Here is a 25,092-nt window from a genome sequence, read left to right on the forward strand (position 1 = left end):
CATTTCCCAACAACAATTTCATTAGTTGTGAACAAAATTTTAAGGTTGGGGCACTTTTTTATCTACATTTTATATAATGCCTTTGCGGCAGCAACCAGCCCTGTCCCTACCCCCCCACCTTTAGGTGTGTCTTGTGGGATTTGTGTCCTCCTTACTCAGTCAGTCCTGGGGAAATGTCAGGCAGCTTTAATCATATTCACAGCCCAGTGAGATTTGTAAAAATAAGGCATTATACATGTTGTAAAGCAAAAGCACTCCTGCCCCACAGCCGTGTGAATTAGTTAATTGTGGTAATATAGGGCAGATTCCAGTAATCAACTCGTAGTGTGCACGAAAAATGTTCATGCCTGGCTGTATCACTGACTTCCGCCAACATCCTTCAGCATGGAATCTTCCATATAAACTATAGCCCAGAATGCTTTGCAGTTAAAGAAGAAAATATTAGGAAAGGGAAAAGCTTTCATGCCCAGTCCTCCATCAGACCTCGTTAGCTCAAATGGCAGGTGCCTGTGGTTTTGGAGCTAAGTTATGTCCCTGGGAAGTTGCAAGTGACTATAGTTTAGTAACAAACCTGAACATATATCTTTCGAGGTAGGTATATGGCCCTCATATGTGTAGTATATGAGCCCTCACAATCATTAATGCATTTTATGCTCACAATCTCCTTGGCAAAGTTGTATCCTATTTTACAGTTGGGGAACTGAGGCAGGAGTAGATTGTCTTGCCCAAGATCATACAGTAAGTCTTGAATGAACTGGGAATTGAACCCAGATCTGATTAGTTCTAGACCTGTGCCCTTCCACTAGATTAGGGGATGGCAACCTCTGGCACATGTGCCAAATGTGGCATCCAAGATGATTTTGAGTGGGCACATGCCAAGGGCAGGGAGAGAAGCAGAGGGTGGAAAGGGGTGGATCTGGGGGGGGCGGGGGGGGGAGGAGTGGCCGCTGCGCGGTGCTGTTTGGGGCCAGAAGCGGCCCTGGCCAGGGGCATATTAAGGGAGGGGGAGCCATGCCCCCGGGCGCCAGTCTATGGGGGAGTACTGGCCAGGTCCTTGGAGGAGGAGCCACCCCTCCCGACATCCCCGGTGGCTGTGCCGACCCGGCCCCTCAGGTTCCCGTCCTCCCGGCCCTTCTTCCGCCCCTGCGCTGGGCACATCGAGGGAGCTGCAGGGACCCCGGGCACACAGGGGCCAGGCAGCCTTCCCCCCGCCACTGGGCGGCCTGGGAGCATCTGCTCCTCTCACTCCTTCTCCCCACCTGAAGGGCTGGGTTGGCGTGGCCACCAGAGATGTCAGTGGGGGGCGGCTCCTCAGAGGAGGGCCTGGCCGGTGCCCACCCCCCAGGCCACTGCCTGGGGGCATGGCCCCCTTGGTACACCACTGCCGCTGCACCCGCCACCCCCTCAGCAGGGGAGGGATAGGAGGAGGAGAGCAGGAAACAGGCCTGCAGATCCCTCCCGTCGCTGCCACCGATGGGAGGGATGGGACCCAAATACAGATAGTGAGCACTGGGCACCTGACACCCTCACGCCACTGGCACGTGGGAAAGGGACGGGGAAGACTTGGCATGCCTCTTCCCAAAGGTTGCTGACCTCTGCACTAGACCATCCTTTCTGCGCTCTCCTTAGCTATCGCTTATGTGGAAATCTGCTAAAGGAGAAAGACAATGCTTCTCCAAAAACGGTGACTTTCTTTTAAATAGGAAAAGAAATAAAGACATTAAAATGCATGAGAGCGCTTCTGGTCCAGTTCAACTGCCACTGAAAAAGCATCCTCACAAAAGAGGGTTTCCCTTGGGAGTGACCTAAATTTAGTCTGCAACAATGACAGACACAACATGTTGCTTTCTGACATGCCATTTCTTGTGCTTGCAATTGTAGTGCAGTTAATGTGGAGCCTTGAGAGAACTGGAATGTATCTTAATTAGCAATCTCGGATTTCCCAGGTTCATAATTAGTGATTTCTGGTATACCACAAGTGTTGCTGTGGCAACAAGGCTGAAATTATCAAGTGGTTGCTGCACTGTACCAGGTAAATTATTATTCCTTGTGTGCACTGTTCTTTCTTAACACGGCTGCTCTAGAGGGCGAACCGCCTTCTTTCTGTCACCATGAGAGTGTTTAGCATGGATTTCAGTATAGTCAAGAGCCACAATTAAGCATCTTTTACATGAGAGAGCGATTTCTAATTGGAGCTTAGCTTCAGTAATGGGATTTGAAAGATGTCAAATGCGTGTGGTATCCTCTAACAGTTTTATTTTAAAGATGAGGCATGATAGCTATCCTGAGCTTACACTTTGTTGGCTGCTCAGTTATATGGTACTCTTAGTGGGAGGATCTCAAGTACTACAACATAGTAAATGGGGCCATATAATTACTTAGCTAGCTAAAGGCATTGCCAGGTTAAATAATGGGCAACATTTCATAATCGCCAAGATTTTCAAAAGTGATTGACATCAATAAGATGCCCAAATTGACTATTCATCTTTGAAAATCTTGGCCAGTAGAGTTAACAACCAAATTTCCTTGCCTGTATTACAGATAATGCTCTAGATTATTAACGATGAAACATTAATCTCATTTACTTTATTGGTACTGTTTATCTTTTGCAGTATGGATAATGAAATTAGAATAATTGATTTCCCTTTCTACTTTTCAGTGCTAGCCTAATATTGCAATATCTGGAATACAAACACAGCACGGGAATGTATATTTAAAGAAAGCCCCGAACTATTTTGCCTGGAATTTAGAATCATAGAAGATGAGAGTTGGAAGGGACCTCAGGAGGTCATCTAGTCCAACCCTCTGCTCAAAGCAGGACTAATCTCAGCTAAATCATCCCAGCCAGGGCTTTGTCAAACTGCAGCTTAAAAACCTATAAGATGGAGATTCCACCACCTCCCCAGGTAACCCATTCCAGTGCTTCACCACCCTCCTAGTGGAAAAACCTTTTCTGTAATATCCAACCTAGACCTCCACCACTGCAACTTGAGACCATTGCTCCTTGTTCTGTCATCTACCACCATTGGGAACAGCCTAGCTCCATCATAAGTCTTGTGCTTCAGCCCCCTAATCACTTTTGTCACCCTCCACTGGACTCTCTCCAACTTGTCCACATCCTTTTTGTAGTGGGGGGGCCCAAAACTGGACACAATACTCCAAATGCAGCCTCACCAATGCCGAATAGAGGGGAATAATCACTTTCCTCGATCTGCTGGCAATGCTCCTACTAATGCAGCCCAATATGCCGTTAGCCTTCTTGGAAACCAGGTCACACTGCTGACTCATATCCAGCTTTTTATCCACTGTAACCCCCAGGTCCTTTTCTGCAGAACTGCTGCTTAGCCTGTTGGTCCCCAGTCTATAGCTGTGCATGGGATTCTTCCGTCCTAAGTGCAGGACTCTGCACTTGTCCTTCTTCTACCTCATCAAATTTCTTTTGGCCCAATCTTCCAATTTATCTAGGTCACTCTGTATCCTATCCCTACCTTCCAGGGTATCTACCACTCCCCTTAGCTTAATGTCACCTGCAAACATGGAAGTACTTGTTTTGGTCATGGGTTTTATAAGCAGTGGGTTTTTTTTTTAAACTCACCTAAATTTGGGATAAAATTTGACCTGATGCTGCCACTGTAAACCCAATTGTCAGGCTGTGTCTATACTACCACTTATGTCACTGAGTAAGCCCACCCCCCTGAGTGACATAAGTTACACTGACCTAAATGTAAGTGTGGACAATGTTTTGTCAGAGGGAGAAGCTCTCCCCCCAACATAGTTACCCCTGCTCGTTTAGATGGTTTCATTATGTTGGTGGGAGAGCTCTCTTCCCATTGACAATGCGGCTACACAAGTGCTCTTATATTGGCACAGCTGTGCCACTTTAAATTCTAAGTGTAGACTAGCCCTAAATTTCATTCAAAGTCAGTAGAAAATTCTCCTGAGCCACCTTTGAAGATGAGATTTAGTCCTCACAGTAATTATGCTCTTGAAAATTTTGCCCTTCATCTTCAAAGTGCTTTACAAACACTAATTGATGCATTGTCACAACACAAGTGTTACAACAATGTGAGGAACACTTGAGGGAGGAAAAACCCTTACAAAAGAGGTGGTAGGCCAGATTGTAAACGTTTTGGGTTAGGTACTGTCTTTTGGTGGGTGGGCGTTTACTGTACCTTGCACGGTGGCATCCTCATCCCAGGTTACGGCCTCTAGGTGCTATCACACTGCAACTACTACTAATAATAAAATCAGATGGACATTAAAGATATACTATTGTCCTACTTTATCATATATGACAACAAAGGGGTCCTTTTAATAATGACACTTATTTGTAGGTGCTTCGATGTACAGATGAGATATTTCTGTGTTTAGACAGGGCATGGCATAATGACCCTGATCACAGGTCATCAACAATGTTTGAACCCATAATCCTCTGCTGCAAGGCACAGATCTCTTCCACTTGAGATAAAGAATAATTCCATTAGCTGGCAGCGACAGTAGACAGCTAATCCTCTCTGTAGACTTGAGGTAGTGCTGTATGCACCTCTAATAAATAATTTTGAGTTTTTGTAACTCCTTCCATCTGAGGATCTCAAAGCACTTCCAAAGCACGGATGTATTAATCCTATAAGTACCGGTGAGGGAAATACTATTACAGGGTGTGCATTTTACAGGTGGGTAAACCCCACCTCAGGGAAGTTAAGTTAGTTGAGGTGAGAGAGTGCTGTGCTCCCAATACTAGATTCCACAGTGTGCTGTGCATGGGTCAGCTAGGAATCTAGATCTCTTGACCCCCATTCCTGTGATTTTGCATGCCCTTAGGCAGTATAGTAACAATTCAGTGTCCTTAGACATAGAGAGCTTGTTTCATGGATTCCAAGGCCAGAAAGGGCCATTGTGATAATCTGATCTGACCTCCTGTGTAGCCCTGGCCATAGAACTTCCCCACAATTAATTCCTAGAGTTTGTTTTTTAGAAAAACATCCAATCTTGATTTAAAAATTGTCAGTGATGGAGACTCTACCACACCCTTTAGTAAGTTGTTCCAATAGTTAATTACTCTCACTGTTACAAATGTATACCTTATTTCCAGTCTGAATTTGTCTAGCTTCAACTTCCAGCCATTGGATTGTGTTACACCTTTTTCTGCTAGATTGAAGAGCCTATTAAATATTTGTTCCCCAATATAGGTACTTCTGTACTGTAATCAAGTCATCCCTGAACCTCCTCTTTAGAAAACTAATTAGATTGAGCTCCGTGAGTGTGTCACTATCAGGCAGGTTTTCTAATCCTTTAATCATCCTTGTGACTCTTCTCTGAACCCTCTCCAGTGTATCAACATCTTTTTTGAATTGTGGGCACCAGAACTGGGCACAGTATTCTAGCAGCAGGTTGCATCTGTGCCAGATGCAGAGATAAAATAACTTCTCTGCTCCTGCCTGAAAGTCCCCTCTTTGTGCATATAAGGATCATATTAACCCTTTTGGCCATAGCATCATACTGGAAGGGTTAATATGAGGAGTAAATAATGAAGAGGACAGCTCAGTGATACAGAGTGATCTGGATCACTTGGTAAGCTGAGTGCAAGTAACAATATAGGCTTTAATACAGCTAAATGTAAATGTATACATCTAGGAACAAAAGGCCATACTTTCAGAATGAAGGACTCTATCCTGGGAAGCAGTGACTCTGAAAAATATCTGGGAGTTGTAGGGCATAATCAGCTGCACTGAGCTGTCCTCTTCATTATTTACTCCTCCCCCCCATTTCTGTGTCATTGGCAAACTTTATCAGTGATTGTTTTGTTTTCTTCCACATCATTAATAAAAACGTTGAATAGCAGAGGGCCAAGAACCAATTACTGCGGGATCCTCACTAGAAACAAACCTGTTCAATGATGATTCCCTATTTACAATTACATTTTTAGGCATATCGGTTAACTAGCTTTTAACACCTTTAATGTGTGCCATGTTAAATGGATTAAATTGCTAGCCCTTACATCAAGGCAGCGCAGGGAGCTAAAGGTCCTGGTTCTACAAAGTTCCTGAGTACTCTCAATGCCACTTCTCTTAATGGGTTTAAATATGGATTTGGCTGCCTAGATTTAGGCACCTAAGGTTTTGGTTTGTTTTTAAATGGCCTGACCTTCTGAGGCTCAGTTCCCGCATCTGTTAAATGGTTAGTAATATTTCCCTAGTCCCAAGGCTCCTTTGATGTTCATTTATTAATGCTAAGCCTTTTGTGATCCTCCTCATGGAGAAGGCTTGAGGAATATTGTTTTTGCAGAATAGCTTCATATCTGCCCATCATCATCTCCATGTTGTGATGATTCTGCCTGCTACTCAGTAAGGTCTCTGATGTGACCAGTGACCCTGCTGTAACGATTACTTGGGCATTCTCATTCCACCCACTTGTGGAACTGAAGTATGCATTGGTATTTATTGGATACTGGTTGTCGGGGAGAGTCAGTGAGCCTAAAGCTTGTTATGGGGCTCCTACAGTACTACTTAGTGTGCAGTGTAGTGATTCCACCAAGGATGTTAACTGTATCCCTCAGACCAGGCCTTATTCTCTCCTTCTCTGGCTTGCAGACTGGCATTTTTCTGCAAGGATATTCCTGAAAGTCCTAGAATAGAATATATTACACAAATAGAACCTTATAGTTGTGGTCTTAAAGACCCTTAAAAACATTAATGAATGAATTAAACCTGGCACAGTCTCTTGGGAATAAACAAATTATATTTACCTGCCCATTTATAGTTGGGGAAACTGAGAGAAAGGCTGTTGTCACTTCCTACGGCAGAGCCAGAGAGAGAACATGGGGATCCTTATTCCCAGGTCTAGTCATGGGGCAACGTTCCCTGCCTAATTGTGGCCCATTATGGATTATTTTCTGCATTTGGGACATGACCCTTTGCAGCTGGAGTTTTCTACTGTGTAATGCTTATGCTTTATCATTATTGTGAGGTGTTGTCATTAGGAGGCAGTGTGACCCAGTGACTAGGGCACTGGATTAAGATTTGAGAGACCTGGGTTCTAAACTCAGCTCTGCTGCTGAACTGCTCTGACTTTGGGCAAGTCTCTGTTTCCCCTCTGGCTTTTTGTCTGTCTTACCTCTTTATATTGTAAACTGTTCAGGTCAGGGGTGGACTTTAGTATGTGTCTGTACAGTGCCTAGCACAATAGGACATTGACCCCAATTGGGATTGCTATGCTTTACTGTAATACAAGTAAATAATAATTTCTGTAGCTTCTAGAGATCTAGGCAAAATTAGGGCCCCACTGAACTAAGTGTTATACGTACACATAGTATGTGATAGGGCCGAAGAAGCTTACAATATAACTGGAGAAGAAAAAGGAAATGTTATGCCTGTTGTACAGATAGAGGACAAAAGCACAGAAAGATTGTAACTTGCCCAAGGTCATGCAGGGGATTTGTAGTAGAACCAGGAATTGAACCCAGATCTCCTTGAGTTTCTGCCCAGGGCCTCAACCACAATTCCATCCTGCCTCTCCCTGTAGCCTGTGCTGTATTTGCGATCACTCCCATGGAAGTGATCTGCTTCTATAAAAGAAAAAAATAAAATGAAGTGTGCTTTAGGAAAGAGCAGGTAATTGCTGCAGTTTCTCATCCTGTCTATTTACTGTGGAATGTGAAGGTTGGGGAGGGAGGAATGATGTTTGGTGACAGATTAAACCTACTTTAAGCTGCAGAGACCCCACTGGGAGTTAGAATCAGTCCATATAGGTATGCCAAAAAAAAAAAAATGCACCGTAGGGTTTAAAATAAAAATGAAAAATTGCAAAATTCCCTTGCTTCTATGATAGTGAAGAGGCTGCTACTTCGTTATTTTGTTTGTTTTTTTCCGGAGAGATCCTTCTCTAACAAAAAATAATAGTGAAATCCAGTGTGGAAAGGCTTCTGGAGCTTTCTATGTGGCATGAGGAGACAAAAAGAGAGAGAGAAATAAAGTTGCCTCATAAAGGGCCCCATCCTACAAACTCCTGTAAAATATTCAACTGCCCTGAGTTCCTGCTGTTAGTGGAAGCCAAGGGCACGATAGCAACCTGTTGTAGGGGTTCAGCACCTCACTGATGAGGTTTGACATCCTTAGTAATGTTGATTGTATATATACATGGAGTAAAATCTAGAGGCTTTTTTCTACAGCCAGTTTATTGCTGGTGAACTTGGTGGTGTAAGAGGCTGTAGTTCTGCCATCCCCAAGGCAGACCCATCTGAGGTAGTGTCTGAGCAAGCTTCCCCACAACACACCTCTCCTCTCCTCCAGATCCTCTGCTTTAGTGGTGAAGCATTGGGACTCTGTGGGCATTAATTCCTGCAGCCTCTCCACTGAGTGCTAACAGTGTATATTATTGTTATTTGTATTATGGTAGTACCTAGGGAAGCCAACTAAGTTCTGGGCCCCATTTTGCTAGGCACTGTGCAAATAGAACAACACAGTCCCTGCCCCCAAGTAGCTTGCAGTCTAAATAGACAAGGCAGACAAAGGGTGGGAGGGGAAACGGGTACGGGTGAATCACTTCTCTCTAAGTCATACAGTAGGTTAGGAGGACCAGGCAAAGCTGGGAGTAGAACCTAGATATCCTAATGCTCAGGCCAGTGTCTTACTCAGTAAACCATGCTCCCGTAACGGTGGTGTTTGTGGCATGGATAACTGTGTGCCATGCTAATGAACAAGTGTCCGATGCTAGCAGTCTGTGTTCACTGCTACTTATCAGGGGCTCTGGATAATTGCTAGGGAGCTCAGTAGAAGTTACTTATAGGAGATACTAGGAAGTGTGGTGATAGGGTCCCAGGGCTGGATTTCATCTGCTCATCTATGGCTGAGCAGCTCTGTATCCTGTTATCATTCATCTGAGCCATGTGGTGCCTTACAAAGATGTTTCCTCTTCGAGTGCTTGCTCATGTCCATTCCATTGTAGGTGTGTGCGCGCCTTCATGCATGGTTACTGGAACTTTTTTCCTTTAGTGGTACCTGTAGGGCCGGCTTCAGCGCCCCCTGGAGCCTCGTGCACATGCCGTGGTATATGAGGCGCTGCTGACCGTATGCCCCCTTTTCTTCGTTCCTCCTGTGACGGTCGGTCGCTGGAACTGCCTCGGCTTGCATCGCAAGTGCTCAGTCCCTTTTGTTGTCCCTTAATCGTTTGTAGTTTGTCTTAGTTATGTAGATTTGACCTTAAGTGTTGTTAATAGTGGTAGTTAGTCACTTAGGATAGTCCCGGCTGGGACTTTGCTGGGAGCGGGACATGCCCCGATCACCAGGTTTTAAACTGTGTGCCTCCTGTGGGAAGGCCTTTCCGCTGAGCAACCTCCATGATAGTTGCCTAAAGTGTCTGGGGGAAGCTTATCATAAGGACAAATGCAAAATTTGTAGGGCTTTCAGACCTCGGACCCAAAAAGACAGAGGGATCTGCTTGAAAGCCTTACTAATGGAGGCAGCACTCGGACCAGCCTCTGAACCAACCCGTTCTGTTTCAGTACCGAGCATGGCATCAGTGCAGAGCGTGCCTTCAGCACAGGCCCCGCCTCAGCACCGGACTTCCTCTCCATCGAGGAAGAAGCAGTGAAAGCAGTGCACAGCTGCTCCCCTGCACCATCCAAGAAATTGGGGTCAAGCATGGGGCCGTACCGAAGCCAGACAGTGGAGACTCACTTGCCACCGGTGGAGCCTATGCCTCCAACCAGAGAGTGACTCCTGGGAGTGCATCTCTGCACCTGCCAGCGCCCTCGACACCAGAGGTGTTTCAGGTGGCATAGACCTTGTTGGCCTTGCCCATGCCGTCCCCGCCCCAGCCTCCGCCCAGAGAGACAGGGCCAGTGTCGCAGGGGAAACCCACATTAGGACCCACAGATTGGCTCAAGCAATCCCCGGAGCAGGGAGGAAGATCTGCAACAACCTGGTCACCCTGGGTGGAGGGGTCGACACGGCACCACTCACCCAGAAGTCGCTCTAGGTCACTGTCACTGGAACACCCCACATTGGCGGGGCACGGAGCAAGATTGCCCTCCCGGCACTGGTCATGATCCCCGGCACTGGGTGAAGTTCATTACAGAAGGTGGCGCCTGTTCGGTTCACTTGCAGGAGGCTGCTCCCCAGAGGGAAGATGGCACTGAGGAGTTCACCCGGTCACCAGGGGCTGGCTCAGCACTGAGGGTAGCGGCTCCGTAAGTCATTGGTGCCTGCCATTCCGGGCGCTCCAGTTCACAGTCGGAGCATGGTTCCCTGCATTGGCACCAGTTGCGGCACCAGGTCTCATCATCACGATTGACAACACTTGAGAGGCCATTCTCCAGAGCACCCACAGATCAGGTCATTGTTCCCCCACCACTCGGCACCGTGCAGCGGGAGCCTCCGAGACAGTGCCACCATGGTCGTCTGACAGTGAGTCGGTTCCTCTCGAGTACAGCCACTGGGCGAGTTGTCACCACCAGCAAAAGATGCCGGAGCACCCTTCGGCTCAGGCAGCCCTGGGATGGTCTCAAGGGCAGTGGCCACCCCAATGGCCGTATTGGGGACCCTGGGGGTTTCCGGTCGGGCCAGGTCTGCAGTCATTCAGGTCATCTGGGGTGCAGTCCGCACTATGAGCTCCAGAGAAGGGCCATTGTTCAGCTCCCAACAACAGTTTGGACCCCCAGGAAGGGACCTCTGTTGGGGCCCCTCCGCAGCGGGAAGGGATGCCACCACCCACCGAACCCCTCCAGTTCTCCTCCTCTTCCCCAGACGAGGCGTTCTCCCAGGGACACTCGGTGCCCCTTGATGATTTCAGGGCACATCAAGAGCTTCTCAAGAGGGTGGTTTCCAGCTTGGGATTGGAGGCGGAGGAGCTGAAGGAGGTGTCAGACAGTCTCTCTAATGTCCTGGCAGCTGCCCCCCCAGTCCGGGTTGCCCTCTCCATGCATGAGGGGGTATTGAAGATAGTGAAGGCCCTGTGGCAGACCCCTTCATCAGACCCCTTCAGCCCCAACCTCTAAGGGGGCTGAGAAAAAATATTATGTCCCAACCAAAGGATTCAAGTACCTTTTCACCCACCCCTCTCCCAGTACCTTGGTGGTAGATGTGGTTAACCAGCGGGATAGGCATGGACAGCCCGGTTCCACACCAAAAAACAAAGATAACAAGAAATTGGACCTGTTCGGGGAAAAAGGTTTATTCGATGGTAAGCCTACAGTTTCAAGTTGCCAATCACCAGGATCTCTTGGGCAGGTACAGCTTCAATCTCGGGGACTCGCTAAAGTGCTTTGTGGACACTTTGCCCCAGGACCAGGCACTGCAGTTTAGTACCATTCTGGAGGAGGGTATCATGGTGGCCAGAGCAGTGCTGTAGGTGTCTTCAGATGCAGCAGACTCAGTGGGCAGAGCCATGGCCTCTGCCACCTGCATGCACAGGTACTTTTGGCTGCAATCCTCGGGGCTGCCCCAGGAGGTCCAATAGTCCATCCAGGACCTCCCCTTCGACAGGTCGGCCTTGTTTTTGGACCAGATGGATGTGAAGTTGCATGGTCTGAAAGACTCAATGGCTACGCTCTGTTCCTTGGGTTTTTATACCTTGACCCCAGACCTCTAGACTCCAGTTCTGTCCTCGTGGCCAGCAACAGCAGAGGTACTAGCCACAGCAGTTCATGCCCTACAGACAGAGGGACAGAAATAGGGGGTCTAGGAGATGTCGGCCAACACCAGGGTTCTCCTCAGCCCCCCAGCAAGAGTCATCTAGGCGATCCGGTAAATCAAAGGAGGTCATTTTGAAGGTGCGCCCGAGGGCAGCGTTCCAGCCTGTTCCCTGGATCCCTCCCAGCCCTCCTTGAACCACCTAACTCCCTTCTTGTCCAAATGGGCCAAGGTTAGTTTGGATTGCTGGCTCCTTGGCATAATTTTGGCAGGCTATGTCCTCCAGTTTGCTTCTGTCCCTCCTAACAACTCTCCCTCTCCGTCCCTCTTCAGGGAACCCTCTCACGAGCAGCTCCTCATGCAAGAGCTAGAGACCCATCTCAGCGTAGGGGCCATAGAAGAGGTTCCACCAGACATGAAGGGAAAGGGGTTTTACTCGAGGTAATTCCTCATCCACAAAGCAAAAGGGGGTCTAAGACCTATACTAGACCTGCATTGTCTCAACAAATATCTCAAGAGGCTGAAATTTCGCATGGTTTCCCTTGCCTCCATCATCCCCGCCCTGGATCCAGGAGACTGGTATGCTGCCCTCAACCTAAAGGATGCCTGCTGCCACATTTCTATCTTCCCCAGCCACAGGCGTTTTCTCCGTTTCGTGGTAGCTGGCTCTCACTACCAGTTTGCAGGGTTGCCCTTTGGCTTTTCCTCAGCCCCGAGGGTGTTTAAAAAATGTATGGAGGTGGTGGCGGTGCACCTGAGAGCCAAAGAGGTCCAACTTTAACCCTACCCGGATGATTGGCTGATCAGGGGCATCTCCAAGGCCCAGTTCCAGAGCAGTGTAGATCTGACATGTGGCATCTGCTGCCGGCTGGGCCTGCTAATTAATGAGCAGAAGTCCACATTAACCTCAGTGCAGCGGATAGAGTTCATCGGGGCGGTCCTGGACGCATCCCAAGCCAGAGCTTTCCTACCCCAGCCACGCTTTTAGGTGATGTCTGCTGTCATTGCTCATTTGCACCTCTGCCTGACAACAACAGCCAGGCACTGTCTGCAGTTGTTAGACTACATTGTGGCCTACACTTACATGGTGAGGCTGGCTCGCCTAAGACCCAGACCACTTCAGTCATGGCTGGCCTTGGTTTATGCCCCGAGAAGACATTCCCTGGACTGGATGGTCACAGTTCCCCCCCCAGGTCCTGGCCACACTAGACTGGTAGCGGAGCCCCGGGCAGTATTGAGGGGTGTGCCGTTCGAAGAACTAGTCCCCTCGGTCACCCTGGTATCAGACGCCTCGGATTTAGGGTGTAGGCCCATATCAGTGCCAACCTTGGCACACAAGGGGTCTGGTCGAGAGAGGAGAGGCATATGCACATCAACATGAGAGCGTTATGGGCTATTCGACTAGCATGTAGAGTGTTCCTCCACTTTATTGTGGACAAGGTGGTGCAGGTACTGACAGATAATACTGCAGTCATGTATTACATCAACGAGCCTGTTCGGCGCAAGTCCAGAAAATCCTACTGGGTAGCATGAAATCTTCCCTCAGGTCATGTATCGGGCTATATGGAAGCGATTTACCTGTTGGTCAGAGTCCCAGGGGATTTCGCCTGGGTTGTCACCGATACAGGCGATCCTGGAGTACTTGTTGCAACTAAAACTCCAGGGGCTAGCTGTGGCCTCCCTGAAGGTACACCTACTGGCTATATTGGCATTCCACCAGCCTTTGGAGGAGAGATCAGTTTTCTTCCACCCTATGACAATTAGGTTCCTGAAAGGGGTGGAGAGGCACTACCACAGGTCTGTGATCCGGTGCCTCCCTGGGATCTCATCCTGGTCCTCTCGCAGCTCATGGAACCCCCCTTCGAGCCCTTTGCTACATGCCCTTTACTGCTGCTGTCATGAAAGGTGGCCTTCCTGGTGGCCATTACCTCGGCAAGAAGGGTCTCTGAGATTAGAGCGCTGACCTCGGAGCCTCCTTATACTGTGTTCTATAAAGACAAAGTTCAGTTGCGGCTGCATCCAGCCTTCCTGCCTAAGGTAGTTTCCCAATTTCATTATAATCAAGACATTTTTCTCACTGTGTTTTTCCCAAACCTCATGGTTTGGAGGAGCAGAGGAGGTGGCACACACTAGATGTTAGATGGGCGTTAGCATCCTACATCGAGCGCATGAGCCTATTCCAGAGATCTACACAACTCTTTGTCACGGTGGCTGATTGGATGAAAGGCTTACCTGTTTCCGCCCAGTGCATCTCATCATGGTTAACTTCCTGCATCAAGTTCTGCTATGAGCAGGCGAAGGTGATATGAGCAGGCGAAGGTTAATTATCCAGGGATAATTACAGCCCACTCAACCAGAGCTCAGGCTTCGGCTACAGCTTTCCTAGCAAGAGTGCCTGTGCAAGATATCTGCAAGGCTGCCACCTGGTCATCTGTTCACACCTTCATGTCCCCCTACTCCATCGTCCAGCAGGCACGGGACAACATGGGCTTTGGCAAGGCAGTGCTGCAGGCAGCTCATCCGTAAATCTGGCCCACCTCCAAGTATTGCTTGTGAGTCACCTTACAATGGAATGGACATGAGCAAGCACTTGAAGAAGAAAAGATGGTTACTTAATTTGTAACTGTTGTTCTTCAAGATGTGTTGCTCATGTCCATTCCACGACCCACCGCCTGTCCCTGCTGCTGGAGTTGGTGGCAAGAAGGAACTGAGGGGGCGTAGGGCCGGCAGCACTTCATATACCGCGTCATGTGCGCAGGGCGTGCCAAAGCTGGCCCTACAGGTACTACTACAGGGAAAAAAGTTCCGGTAACCGTGGACGGAGGTGCGCACACACATACAATGGAATGGATATGAGCAACACATCTTGAAGAACAACAATTACAAGGTAAGTAAGTGTCGTTTTTGAGGGTTGTCAGTCATCTTTACAGTATCTGCTTCCACCCCTCTCCTGGCCCCCTCACTCCCTGTATTCTGTAGCTTAAAACTGCAGTACTGATATTGTAAGCTTTACCCTAGAATACTGTAGGGGATGTGGTATTTCCTGCATACTTTCCATTCATGGGTCTGGCCCTTTAAATGTGCACAGCTGTTATCTAGCGTAAATACGAAAACTTTTCCGAATACATTTTTAAAGCCTCATTACAAAGCTAAGAACATTGACCTTTTGGAAATTATTTTCAGCTGGTGCAATTGTCCCTGTCTCTTTCCCTATCTCCCCCACCCATTCCCTGCCCCTGCACAGTCTTGCTAACACTCATTGCTGAGGTCTGGCAAAAGCCATCTTACTGTCGGGTCCTTTTTCTCTGGTGGATCCAGAGACATGACGTCAGGATGTTTTTTCTGTGAAGCGCACAGGATGTTACAGCCAGCCAAGAGCTGTGTTTATGTTGATAACATTACAAGTATTTCCTCTCTGTTTCCGAATCAGCAGGGGAAGGAGCAGTGGGGGAGGGGAGGCTCAGATTGCTCTGGCTTTGGGGAAGGACTCTTGAGGCCTTTTATGTTAACAACTCAGCACAGCACTGTCATTTATTTATACTGCATTTGGGAGAAGGACTTACGTAAATAACGGTGTGGGAAAGATTCTCTCAGGGACAAGACTTGAAGTTGCAAAGGTCTCATGCTACATAGGGCACTCTCAGTTGCTCTGCACTATGGATCATTTTTTAAGGTGATGAAACATCTTTGGCAAGTGATACCTGGTGACATTAGCAGCTCCCCAGACTTCTATTCAATTATCGATCTGGCAATCAGTGATACCATTGGGGCTGCCCCATATCCTTTTTCTCCGGTCACTCACAGCCTTTCAGTAAATCAGTTGACACAACAAATTATAAAGAACTTGTCAAAGTCTCTTGCAGCTTTCAAAGTAGTAATGGGGGGGTGTTGGATAGAGTGGTGATTTTTGGCATCCCTCTCCATTTTCAAACCCTTCCCTCCCTGTGCAATCTGCTTGAGAATCAGTGAGCTTTTTTTTTTAAACATATGTCAAGGGGGCTGTTAAAGCAGACAGCTGCATTACAACTGATGTAATCCTAAACCATGTCAGAGCCGTGTTAGCCAATTCAACTGTGCAGGCGAGAAGGGATTTACATCGTTTTGTCATCTTCTAATGGCCTTTCTAGCAATTGCCCACAGGGCCATTCCAGGAATTCGTATGTCTTTGACATTAGTGCCTGTAGTCATCATCGATACAGTCGTAATGGCTGTATATAGAGAGCGTTCTCTTTGCTGTCATTGTACAGTCTGACTTTATCCCTCTTCAGTTAGCGGAGAGTCAAAAAGAAAAAGGCAAGGGGCTTATGAGCCTCCTCCTACCACAGGAGAAAGCAGCATCACCCAGTGGATAGAATATTATGTTTGGAGTCAGGACTTCTGGGTTCTGTTTCTGATTTTCAGTGACTTTGGACCAGTAATTTCACCTCTCTGTACTTCAGTTTCCCCATCTGTAAATGGGGGTAATTTGTAAAGCCCTTTGAGATCCATGGATGAAAAGCCCTATGTAAGTGATGGTAGTTAATATTTTATCTGATAACTTATTGTCAAGATGGGGATGTGTCAGAATGAGGAAGTAATTGTTTGCAGTTTGCAGACTTCTTTCAAACTCCAAATGAGGATGTTTTAGGAAAGTGAAAGAACTAAGGGACTCCATGGAGTCCCTTAGGAACTTTCTATTGCTATTGATTTTACTTGGCTGCTCAGATACTATGTGGTGGGCAGGACTATTAAAACCTTAAGATAAATATGTACGTTTCTATACAGTCACCCAGATATCTGAGCTGGTAGCAGCAAGGAACTGAGAATTGGGACCCCTGGGTTCTATTTCTGCTCTGCTACTGATTTACTGAGGGACCTTGGGCAAATAATACCATTGTTCCTTCATGCAGTATGCTTAGGTGTACAACAAGAAGGCATCCAGTTTGATGGAAAATGGGAAGAGTCCAAAAATACCTTTCTGTTGAGATAAAAAGAAATGGCAATGGCGGTGCAATATACACATTTTCTATTGATCAGTGAGATACAAGTTGTATAGGAAGCTTTGAAGAGCAAAAGTGCCATCTGAGTACTAAGTGTAGTTTCAGTGTGAATAGGAAGCCTCCCAGATACAGTGACTCATCTGTTCATTTTTGTACAAAATGTTACTCTAAACCCACTGTTGACATAGCTGAGAAAATCTCAAATGTGTGTTAAAAACAAAAGGCGGGGCAAATGGGAGAGACCTTCCTATCTTATTTGTATGCAGTAAGCACTTCATCAGATTGTCCAGGAATCTCATACTTCGCAATCTGTGAAAACTCCAGAGCTCACGTTGCCCTGCTGGGGTCCTTTTGACTGTCCTCGATATTTAATCATGCACTTCTTACCAAGTGGATTGAAATTTTCCAGCAGCTGAATGATCGTGGCATATGGGGTCTGTCATTGTGGCCAAACTTCTGTTGAAATTTAGGAGCCATGGATGTGCTCTTCATTAGTGCACATCTCCTGAGCATGGGTGGAGGTGTGAAGTTAAGATTTTAATTTCACAGCATGGATTTGTCAAGGACAAACCATGCTAAACCAACCTAATTTCCTTCTTCGGCAGGATTACTGGCCTACTGCATCAGGGGGAAGCAATAGACATGATGTATCTTGATTTTAGTAAGGTCTGACACAGTCCCACGTGATATTCTCATAAGCAAACTATGGAAATGCAGTCTAGATGAAGTTAATATAAGGTGGATGCATAACTGGTTGAAAGACCATACTCAGCATAGTTATCAGTGGTTCTCTGTACAACTAGGAGAACATGTCTACTAGGGTCCCGCAAGGGTCAGTCCTGGGTCTGATACTATTCAGTATTTTCATTAACAAGTTGGGTAATGGAGTGGAAGTTATGCTTATAAAATGTACAGGTAAAACAAAGCAGGAAGGGGTTTCAAGCACTTTGGAGAACAGGATTAGAATTCAAAATGACCTTGACAAATGGGAAAATTGGTCTGAATTCAACAAGATGAAATTCAATAAAGATAAGCACGAAGTACTTCACTTAAGAGGAAAAATCAAATGCACAACTACAAAATGGGGAATAACTGGCTAGTCAAGAGTACTGCTTAAAAGGATTGGTGGGGGTTCTAGTGGATCACAAATTGAATGAGTCAACAATGGGATGCAGTTGTGAAAAAGGTGAATATCATTTTGGAGCATATTTAGAGGAGTGTGTGTAAGAAGTGGGAGGTAATTGTCACACTCTAACCAGCACTGGTGAGGCCTTACTTGGAGTACTCGGTCCAGTTCTGGACACCACACTTTAGGAAATAAGTGGACAAATTGGAGAGAGTCCAGAGGAGAACAATCAGGAATGATAAAAGGTTTAGAAAACATGATCAATGAGGAAAGATTAAAAACTGAGCCTGTTCAGTCTTGAGAAAAGAAGACTGAGGGGGGAACCAGATAAGTCTTCAGATACATTAATGATTGTTCTAAAGAAGACTGTGATCAATTGCTGTCCATGTCCACTGAAGGTAGAACAAGAAGTAATGGGCTTCATCTACAGCAAGGGAGATTTAGGTTAGATAACAGGAAAAACTTTCTAACTATAAGGATAGTTAAACACTGTAACAGGCTTCCAAGGGAGGTTATGGAATCCCTATCATTGGTGTTTTTTTAAAAACAGATTGGACAAACAGATGTCAGGGATGGCCTCAGCACAGGGAGCTAGACTAGACAACTTCTTGAGGTGCCTTCCAGCCCTATGTTTCTATGATTCTATGCTCCCTCTGCTCTCTTCACTACTGGTGTTCATTTGCAGACTAGTAATTCATATTGAGAAAAGTAAGGCGCTGCGTTCGAGATGGCCAGTGCTTCCTTTCCATGTCAAATGCTAGATTCTTTCACTGTGAGATTCCTGAAGCAACTGTAATTGCTAACTCTAGATTTTCTTGGAAAATTTAGCCTAGATTTAAGACCCTGTTGGCTTAGTATGGTTACAGTTATTGTAGAATCATAGAATATTAGGGTTGAAAGGGACCTCAGGAAGTCATCTAGTCCAACCCCTTGCTCAAAGCAGGACCAACCCCAACTAACTCATCCCATCCAGGGCTTTGTCAAGATGGGCCTTAAAAACCTCTAAAGGTGGAGATTCCACCACCTCCCTAGGTAACCCATTCCAGTGCTTCACCACCCTGCTCGTGAAAAAGTTTTTAATATCCAACCTAGACTTCCCCCAGTGCAACTTGAGAGCATTGCTCCTAGTTCTGTCATATGCCATCACTAAGAATAGCTTAGCTCCATCCATCCTGGACCACTCCTTCAGGTGGTTAAAGGCTGCTATCAAATCCCCCCTCACTCTTCTCTTTTGCAGACTAAACAAGCCTAGTTCCCTCAGCCTCTCCTAATAAGTCATGTGCTCTAGCCCCCTCATCATTTTCATTGCCCTCCACTGGACTCTCTCCAAAATGTCCACATCCTTTCTGTAGTGGGGGGCCCAAAACTGGACACAATACTCCAAATGTGGCCTCACCAATGCCGAATAGAGGGAAATAATCACTTCCATCGATCTGCTGGCAAGGCTTCTACTAATGCAGCCCAGTATGCATCCAGTTACATGTGAAAGGGTTGGTTGTAACCTTAAAAGGTTTAGGTTTGGAGTTTTTGAGGCCTTGTCTACGATAGAGAATTAAACCAGTTACGCTGAAGCGATTTCAGCACAAGTTCAGTGCATATGCACTTTCCAGGCCTGAACCAGTTTAATACATGCACACTAATCCTAGCCTAAACTCTTTTTCAGATGTAATGACTTCTGTGCAGCTATCCCAGAATTACTGGTCTGGCTTCTAGAAGCAGTTCATTCTGGAAGATGTTGCAGGGCTGCCAGTTGAATCATTTCAGCTTGCCTTTGTTCACACTGGCACTAGACTGTTTCAGACTGAACTGGCTACGCTTTAACCAGTTATTAAACCTTCTGAAAGGCTGGCTTTTCTAACTAGTTATAAAACTGTTTGCGGAACATTCTTGTGTGTGAATGCAATGTGTTCTAAGTGATTTGCTTTCATTAGGGTAGACCAGATCTCAGAAGCACCTTCTTCCCTGTGTGATTGCAGAGTACTTCAGATCACTTGATGTGCTCAAGCTACCAATCCATAGACTAATCAGGAGGTGCTGACAGCAGGGTGACTTCAGTGAACTAAGTTCCCCCATTGGTCCAGCAGAGCCTGGGTTTGTTGACCTTTAGGACGCCCTGCAAGTCTAATTTCTGCAAGGTTTTCTGTGGGAAACAGGGCTGAGTGGGTGGTACTGGATAGTGTGAGAGTCCCAGTTTGAGTGGGCTGAGAGGATCTCGTATTTTGAACATTGTTTCTAGCATGTTTATGACTTCAGTGTTGTCTGGATGCCCAGAGTTTGGGATGGGCTCAGATTGAAACAGATCAAAATAAATACAATGAGAACAGATGTCATAGGAGAAGGGGGAAAAATGGGCTGAACATCAAGAGTGAAACCTTCTTTGGCAATGTGATGGCTTAATCTGTAGAATGGTCTTGTCTGTTAAGAGAAGCAGGGGAAACTTTGTCCCAGGAGACCTTGAAAATTACATTGGACAGATGCCAAAAGCATGAACTACAGGGAATCAGCCTGCAATGGAAACTGATGGACTAAATGGAATCTAGTTGGTCCTCTCCATCTCTGACTTCTTTGAGCCAACTTGCGGTTTTGGATTAATCTGTACTGACATCAAACATCAGGTGCAAAACACAGGCAGATTAAAATGCAATCACTGAATTTCCTAGTGTCTACTTCAGAGCCCTCTGTGAGAAGCAGTGTAACCTAGAGGACACTGCACTGGACTGGGGTTCAAGCGACCTGGGTTGTGTTCCTTCACCAGCCAGCGGAGTAACCTTACACATTGCTCTGTGCCTCCGTTTCCCCAGATGTAAAATGGGGGTAATGATATTTCCTTTTGTCAAACTCTGAGATAAACTGGGGAAAAGCTTTATAGAAGGTCAAAGTGTTATTGAAAACTGGATTGGACAAAGCCCTGGAGACTGTTCTGTAGAGAGCAGTCCTACACATGTCCTCTGTATGTGATGGGGCAGAGAGATGGACTAAGTGACCTTAGTAGTAAGACTTTTCCATCTCGTTCTTTTATCCTTCTGGATGTGGAGTTGAATAGTGGTTGGTAATGCACTCCGTGATTGAGCTGGTTAGGGGAACTTGCACAGGATTTCTAATACAGCATGTTCACTTTTTCCCCAGGTCAACATGGATTCGTGGTTCTTTGTCCTCTTGCTTGGAAGTGGCCTGACATCTCTAGGTGCGAGCAACATTACTTCAGGTGAGACATGTTCATCGCTTCCTGTCCTTCTGGCTGTAAACAGTGGTTGGGATTGAATGTGGAGGCCCTCAAATCCTTAGTGACTTATTTCCTCCAGGCTGTGGGATTGGTTTTTTTGCACTGATATAACTACATTAGTGCAAATCTCAAATGTACATGTGATGCAAGATGGGGTTTGCATTAGTGCAACATACGAGTGACCTACTTGGATAAGATCGGTGTAGGCCCCATTGTGCACCAGTACCATATGTTTATATAAGGGATTTATACTGTATAACATATCAGTGAATTTAGACTGGTGCAAATTCCCCTAGGCCCTACATGCTGAATCCATTCGGATGGACAATTCTGATTGCCTGATGGGGACAGAGGGAAGTTTGACCCCACAGTGTGCTGGCTGAGATCCTGAGGATTCTTTGCCTTTCCCTGAAGCATTTTTTAGTGGGCACATGCCACATGACCAATATCCTGGAATTGTGGATGATGGGCATTGGTGGCCTTTATGCCTTACTGTTGGCAACATCCCCCCCGCTGGATTTACTGCCACAATAGGGTATAATGTGGGAGGTCATCTCTTTTCCTCTGTTCAAATCTTCCCACAGTGCCAAGTGAAACTGGATGTGGACTTTGTCAAACTCAGTGCAAACATTTGCCTATGTTAGATGAAAGCTGAGGTCAGCTGCATTTAAACTGAAAACCTGCCATAAATAATCTGTGGCTGAGAGTGAATAGGAAGGATTGAGATGGTCACATAACCATGGTTGCCTACAACCAGACCCGTCTCCCATTGTTTTCCCCAGGAATTGAAATTGGGGGTGGGGGTGAGGGCTGACAAAGGGTGAGACCGTGAGAATGAAGGTGGGCTGTATTGCACCATAGTAAAAATTGAAAAATGTTTCACAGTCGTTTTATTAAGTTTAACTCATGTTTTAAAATCATCACACAAATTAAAGTTGATTACTCAAGGCTACTATGAAGCACTACATCCTTCTTGATTTCTTCTTGTAACTATGCACAACTGTTAATTAACTTCTTAAATGCAGTTCATTCATCTTTGGTGGTTTCTCATGTGTCCAGTGCTTCCAGTCCTTCATAGTATGCTCATGATCAGGCAGATGGTGACTTCTTTCAGAACACAAAATTCTATTCAATGAGGAAAAAGAACGCTCAGCTGTAGCGGTTGTTACTGCGATTAGCAAGAGATGAATTCCTACTACTTTCATCCCAGGAAACATACCACAAAGATTGGGTCGAACCACTAGTGATGATAAAGAAGAAGTTGAAGTCAGATCTTTATTCATTCATCGTATAACATTCCATTCTGTGTTCAAATTCTCTGTTCTGTCCTGATCACATAGCATTGCTGGTAGTGCCTCACTTTACTCAACTGTCAGTGTTTATAAGACGGGCATCTGTAAAAGCTACATAGAGGTTGAGTAGAATCCAGAAGTTGCTGTTATAGATTTGTAAGAATGAAGTCTGTGTACTTTTTCAGCTGGCTTAACAAACACTTCTTGTCCTCGTCACTTAAGGATTCAGTATAAGTGCCTTCATTAGTCAACTTCTGGACTGAAGTCTGCTTCTTCCAGTACATTTTCAATGGATATCTCTCTGATTGATCCAAGTGTAGCGCTATTGCTGGACAGAGATCTACTACTGTTGTAGCAGATGCCTGGATGGCATTGTTTAATGACCTAAGTGGTTTCAACAGTAGATTTATAAGAGAGAGAATGGCGATAATTTTCTCTGAACTTAGTAGCAAAAGTAGTCCACCAGCTGCACTACTTAAATCTATCCCATCTTGGTATATACTTTCCAAAGTCAGTAATAACAGTTGCAGTAATTTTAAGACAACAGCCAAGAATCACTCATGAGAAAGCCAGTGGGTTTTCCAAGGTTAGATTAATTTGAACTTCAGTCCAGTGTATCTTCTGTTTTTTCCAAGATGTTCAGTCCTTTTGGACTCTTGCCGAAAAAAGAGTATAACAAAGACATTACATTTATGGCTTTTTAATGTCTTTTGAAGATTCTGCTGCTCATACTATTACTGGTTGAAGAAGATGGCCTCTACTGTGTACCGTATTTCCCCATGTATAAGACGCACCTTTTTTCGAAAAATTTGGGGTCTAAAAACTGGGTGCGTCTTATACAGTGGTACTTACCCCAGGGCCGGGTGGTACGCGTGCCACCGCCGCCGACTGGGCCCTCCCTCCCACCCCTGCGAAGCTTTGCCGGTGAAGAAGGGGAACGGGCGGAAGGGTTTCGGTGGCGGGTATTGTTTCCGCCGCGAAACCCCACCGCCCGTCTCTCCCTGCCGCCGGGAAGCCGCGCCGGAAATCTCTCCCGCCGCCGCCGTGAAACCCCGCCGCAAGTCCCCTCCTTTTTTTCCCCGGGTGGTACTCGGGTCGGGTACAGTCGGGTCAAGTGGTACTTGACCCGACTGTACCTGGCCCGAGCGGTACTCGGGGGAAAGAAGGTTGAGAACCGCTGATGTAATACATTTTTTTTCAAATTTCGGGCCCCAAAATTAAGGTGCGTCTTATACATGGGAGCGTCTTATACATGGGGAAATACGGTATATAGGAGAGATTAGGATTACATTTTTCTCTGAGCAAAGCTTGTACTCCATTATGTCTTCCAGAGAAGTTTGCAGCTCCATCAAATGCATCAATTGTCGGGGGGTTCAATTTACAAGCATTTAACTCTTCTAAGATGTGGGAAGCCAATGTGTCTTCAATAACCTGAACATCTAGAAATGCATCTATTGGCACACCACTGACATCAATAATGTACACAGTGACTTAATACTTGATGGCCATTTGCATCAGTGCATTTATCAGCCACGTATGCACATTGTTGGAATGTGGTGAGAGAGTTCTTTGCTTTTTCAGCTGCGGAGTTTTTCACCATTGCACCGCATGCTTCTAACATGTCAGTTGAGTTTCTTGCAGAAAGATAGTGAGCATTTGCCGTTCTTGGTTGGAACCACTGTCCAACTTCAGAATTAACAAGTGACAATGGACTTATCATACACTATACCAACTGGAGGCCAGTGTTATCTCTTGCTTAAATAGAAAGTATGATGCGACAGCCATGTTTGTTTGGATTAACTGTGTTGTGTCTCCATCATTCTTAGCCTCATTAAGTACTTCTAAAATTGGCTTTGACAGTGGCTAGCTTATAAGGCTTTCTTTATGTCGATGCAGTCCAGAGGCTTGCTGTTTTGAAGCCTTTTCACATAGGTTGTCAGCATTGGCTTTGCTCATTGGTCTGGCAAACCAAACTTCTCCACTTTTACTATATAAATCCATGATGAACACACATCTTGAATACTGCATGCAGTTCTGGTAGCCCAATCTCAAAAAAGATATATTGGAATTGGAAAAGATCCAGAGAAAAGCAACTAAAATGATTAAGGGCATGGAACAGATTTCATACACGGAGAGATTAAAAAGACTGGGACTTTTCAGTTTGGAAAAAAGATGACTAAGAGGGGAGATGAATGGTGTGGAGAAAGTGAATGAGGAAATGTTATTTATTCTTTCACATAATGCAAGAAATGAAATTAATAAGCAGCGGGTTTAAAACAAACAAAAGGAAGTACTTCTTCACACTATGCACAGCTAACCTGTGGAACTTTTTGCCAGGGGATGTTGTGAATGCCAAAACTATAACCAGGTTAAAAAATAATAAGATCAAGGAGGATAGGTTCATCATTGGCTATTAGCCAGGATTGGCAGGGATGTAACACCATGATTTGAGTGTCTCTAGCCTCTGTTTGCCAGAAGCTGGGAGTGGATGGCAGGGGATGAATCACTCCATGATTGCCTATTCTGTTCATTCCCTCTGAAGCACCTGGCATTGGCCACTGATGGAAGACAGGATACTGGGCTAGATGGACCTCTGGTCTGACCAAATATGTCCATTCTTAGGTAAAAATTAATTATAATACCGTATAATAATAAAAATGTGTAGTACAGAAAATCCACAAGATAACACCTCTTGAGATAGTGAGGATGTTAGATAACATCCTTGGCAAATAATGCATTTTTAAAATCTTAGCCTACTAGGAAATGTATATTTATATAAATTTCCCAGTCAAAAATGTAGCATTTTAGGGCAGAGTCACTAAAACATAGTCCAACAAACAATGTT

The 25,092-nt window shown here is 45.8% G+C and overlaps 1 protein-coding gene across 1 annotated transcript in view; it reads left to right on the forward strand.

The window, feature by feature from the left end:
• PTPRA (protein tyrosine phosphatase receptor type A) overlaps nucleotides 1-25,092 on the forward strand; it is a 252,557-nt gene that overhangs the window by 162,315 nt on the left and 65,150 nt on the right. Inside the window, exon 3 of the mRNA XM_067533619.1 lies at nucleotides 20,859-20,937. Coding sequence (XP_067389720.1) covers nucleotides 20,859-20,937 — 79 coding nt within the window. The remainder of the gene's footprint in view (nucleotides 1-20,858; nucleotides 20,938-25,092) is intronic.

This window comes from Emydura macquarii, unplaced genomic scaffold (assembly GCF_026122565.2).
Source record: "Emydura macquarii macquarii isolate MOO-44397 ecotype Brisbane River unplaced genomic scaffold, CSIRO-AGI_Emac_v2 contig_3345, whole genome shotgun sequence".
Taxonomy (NCBI): Eukaryota; Metazoa; Chordata; order Testudines; family Chelidae; genus Emydura; species Emydura macquarii.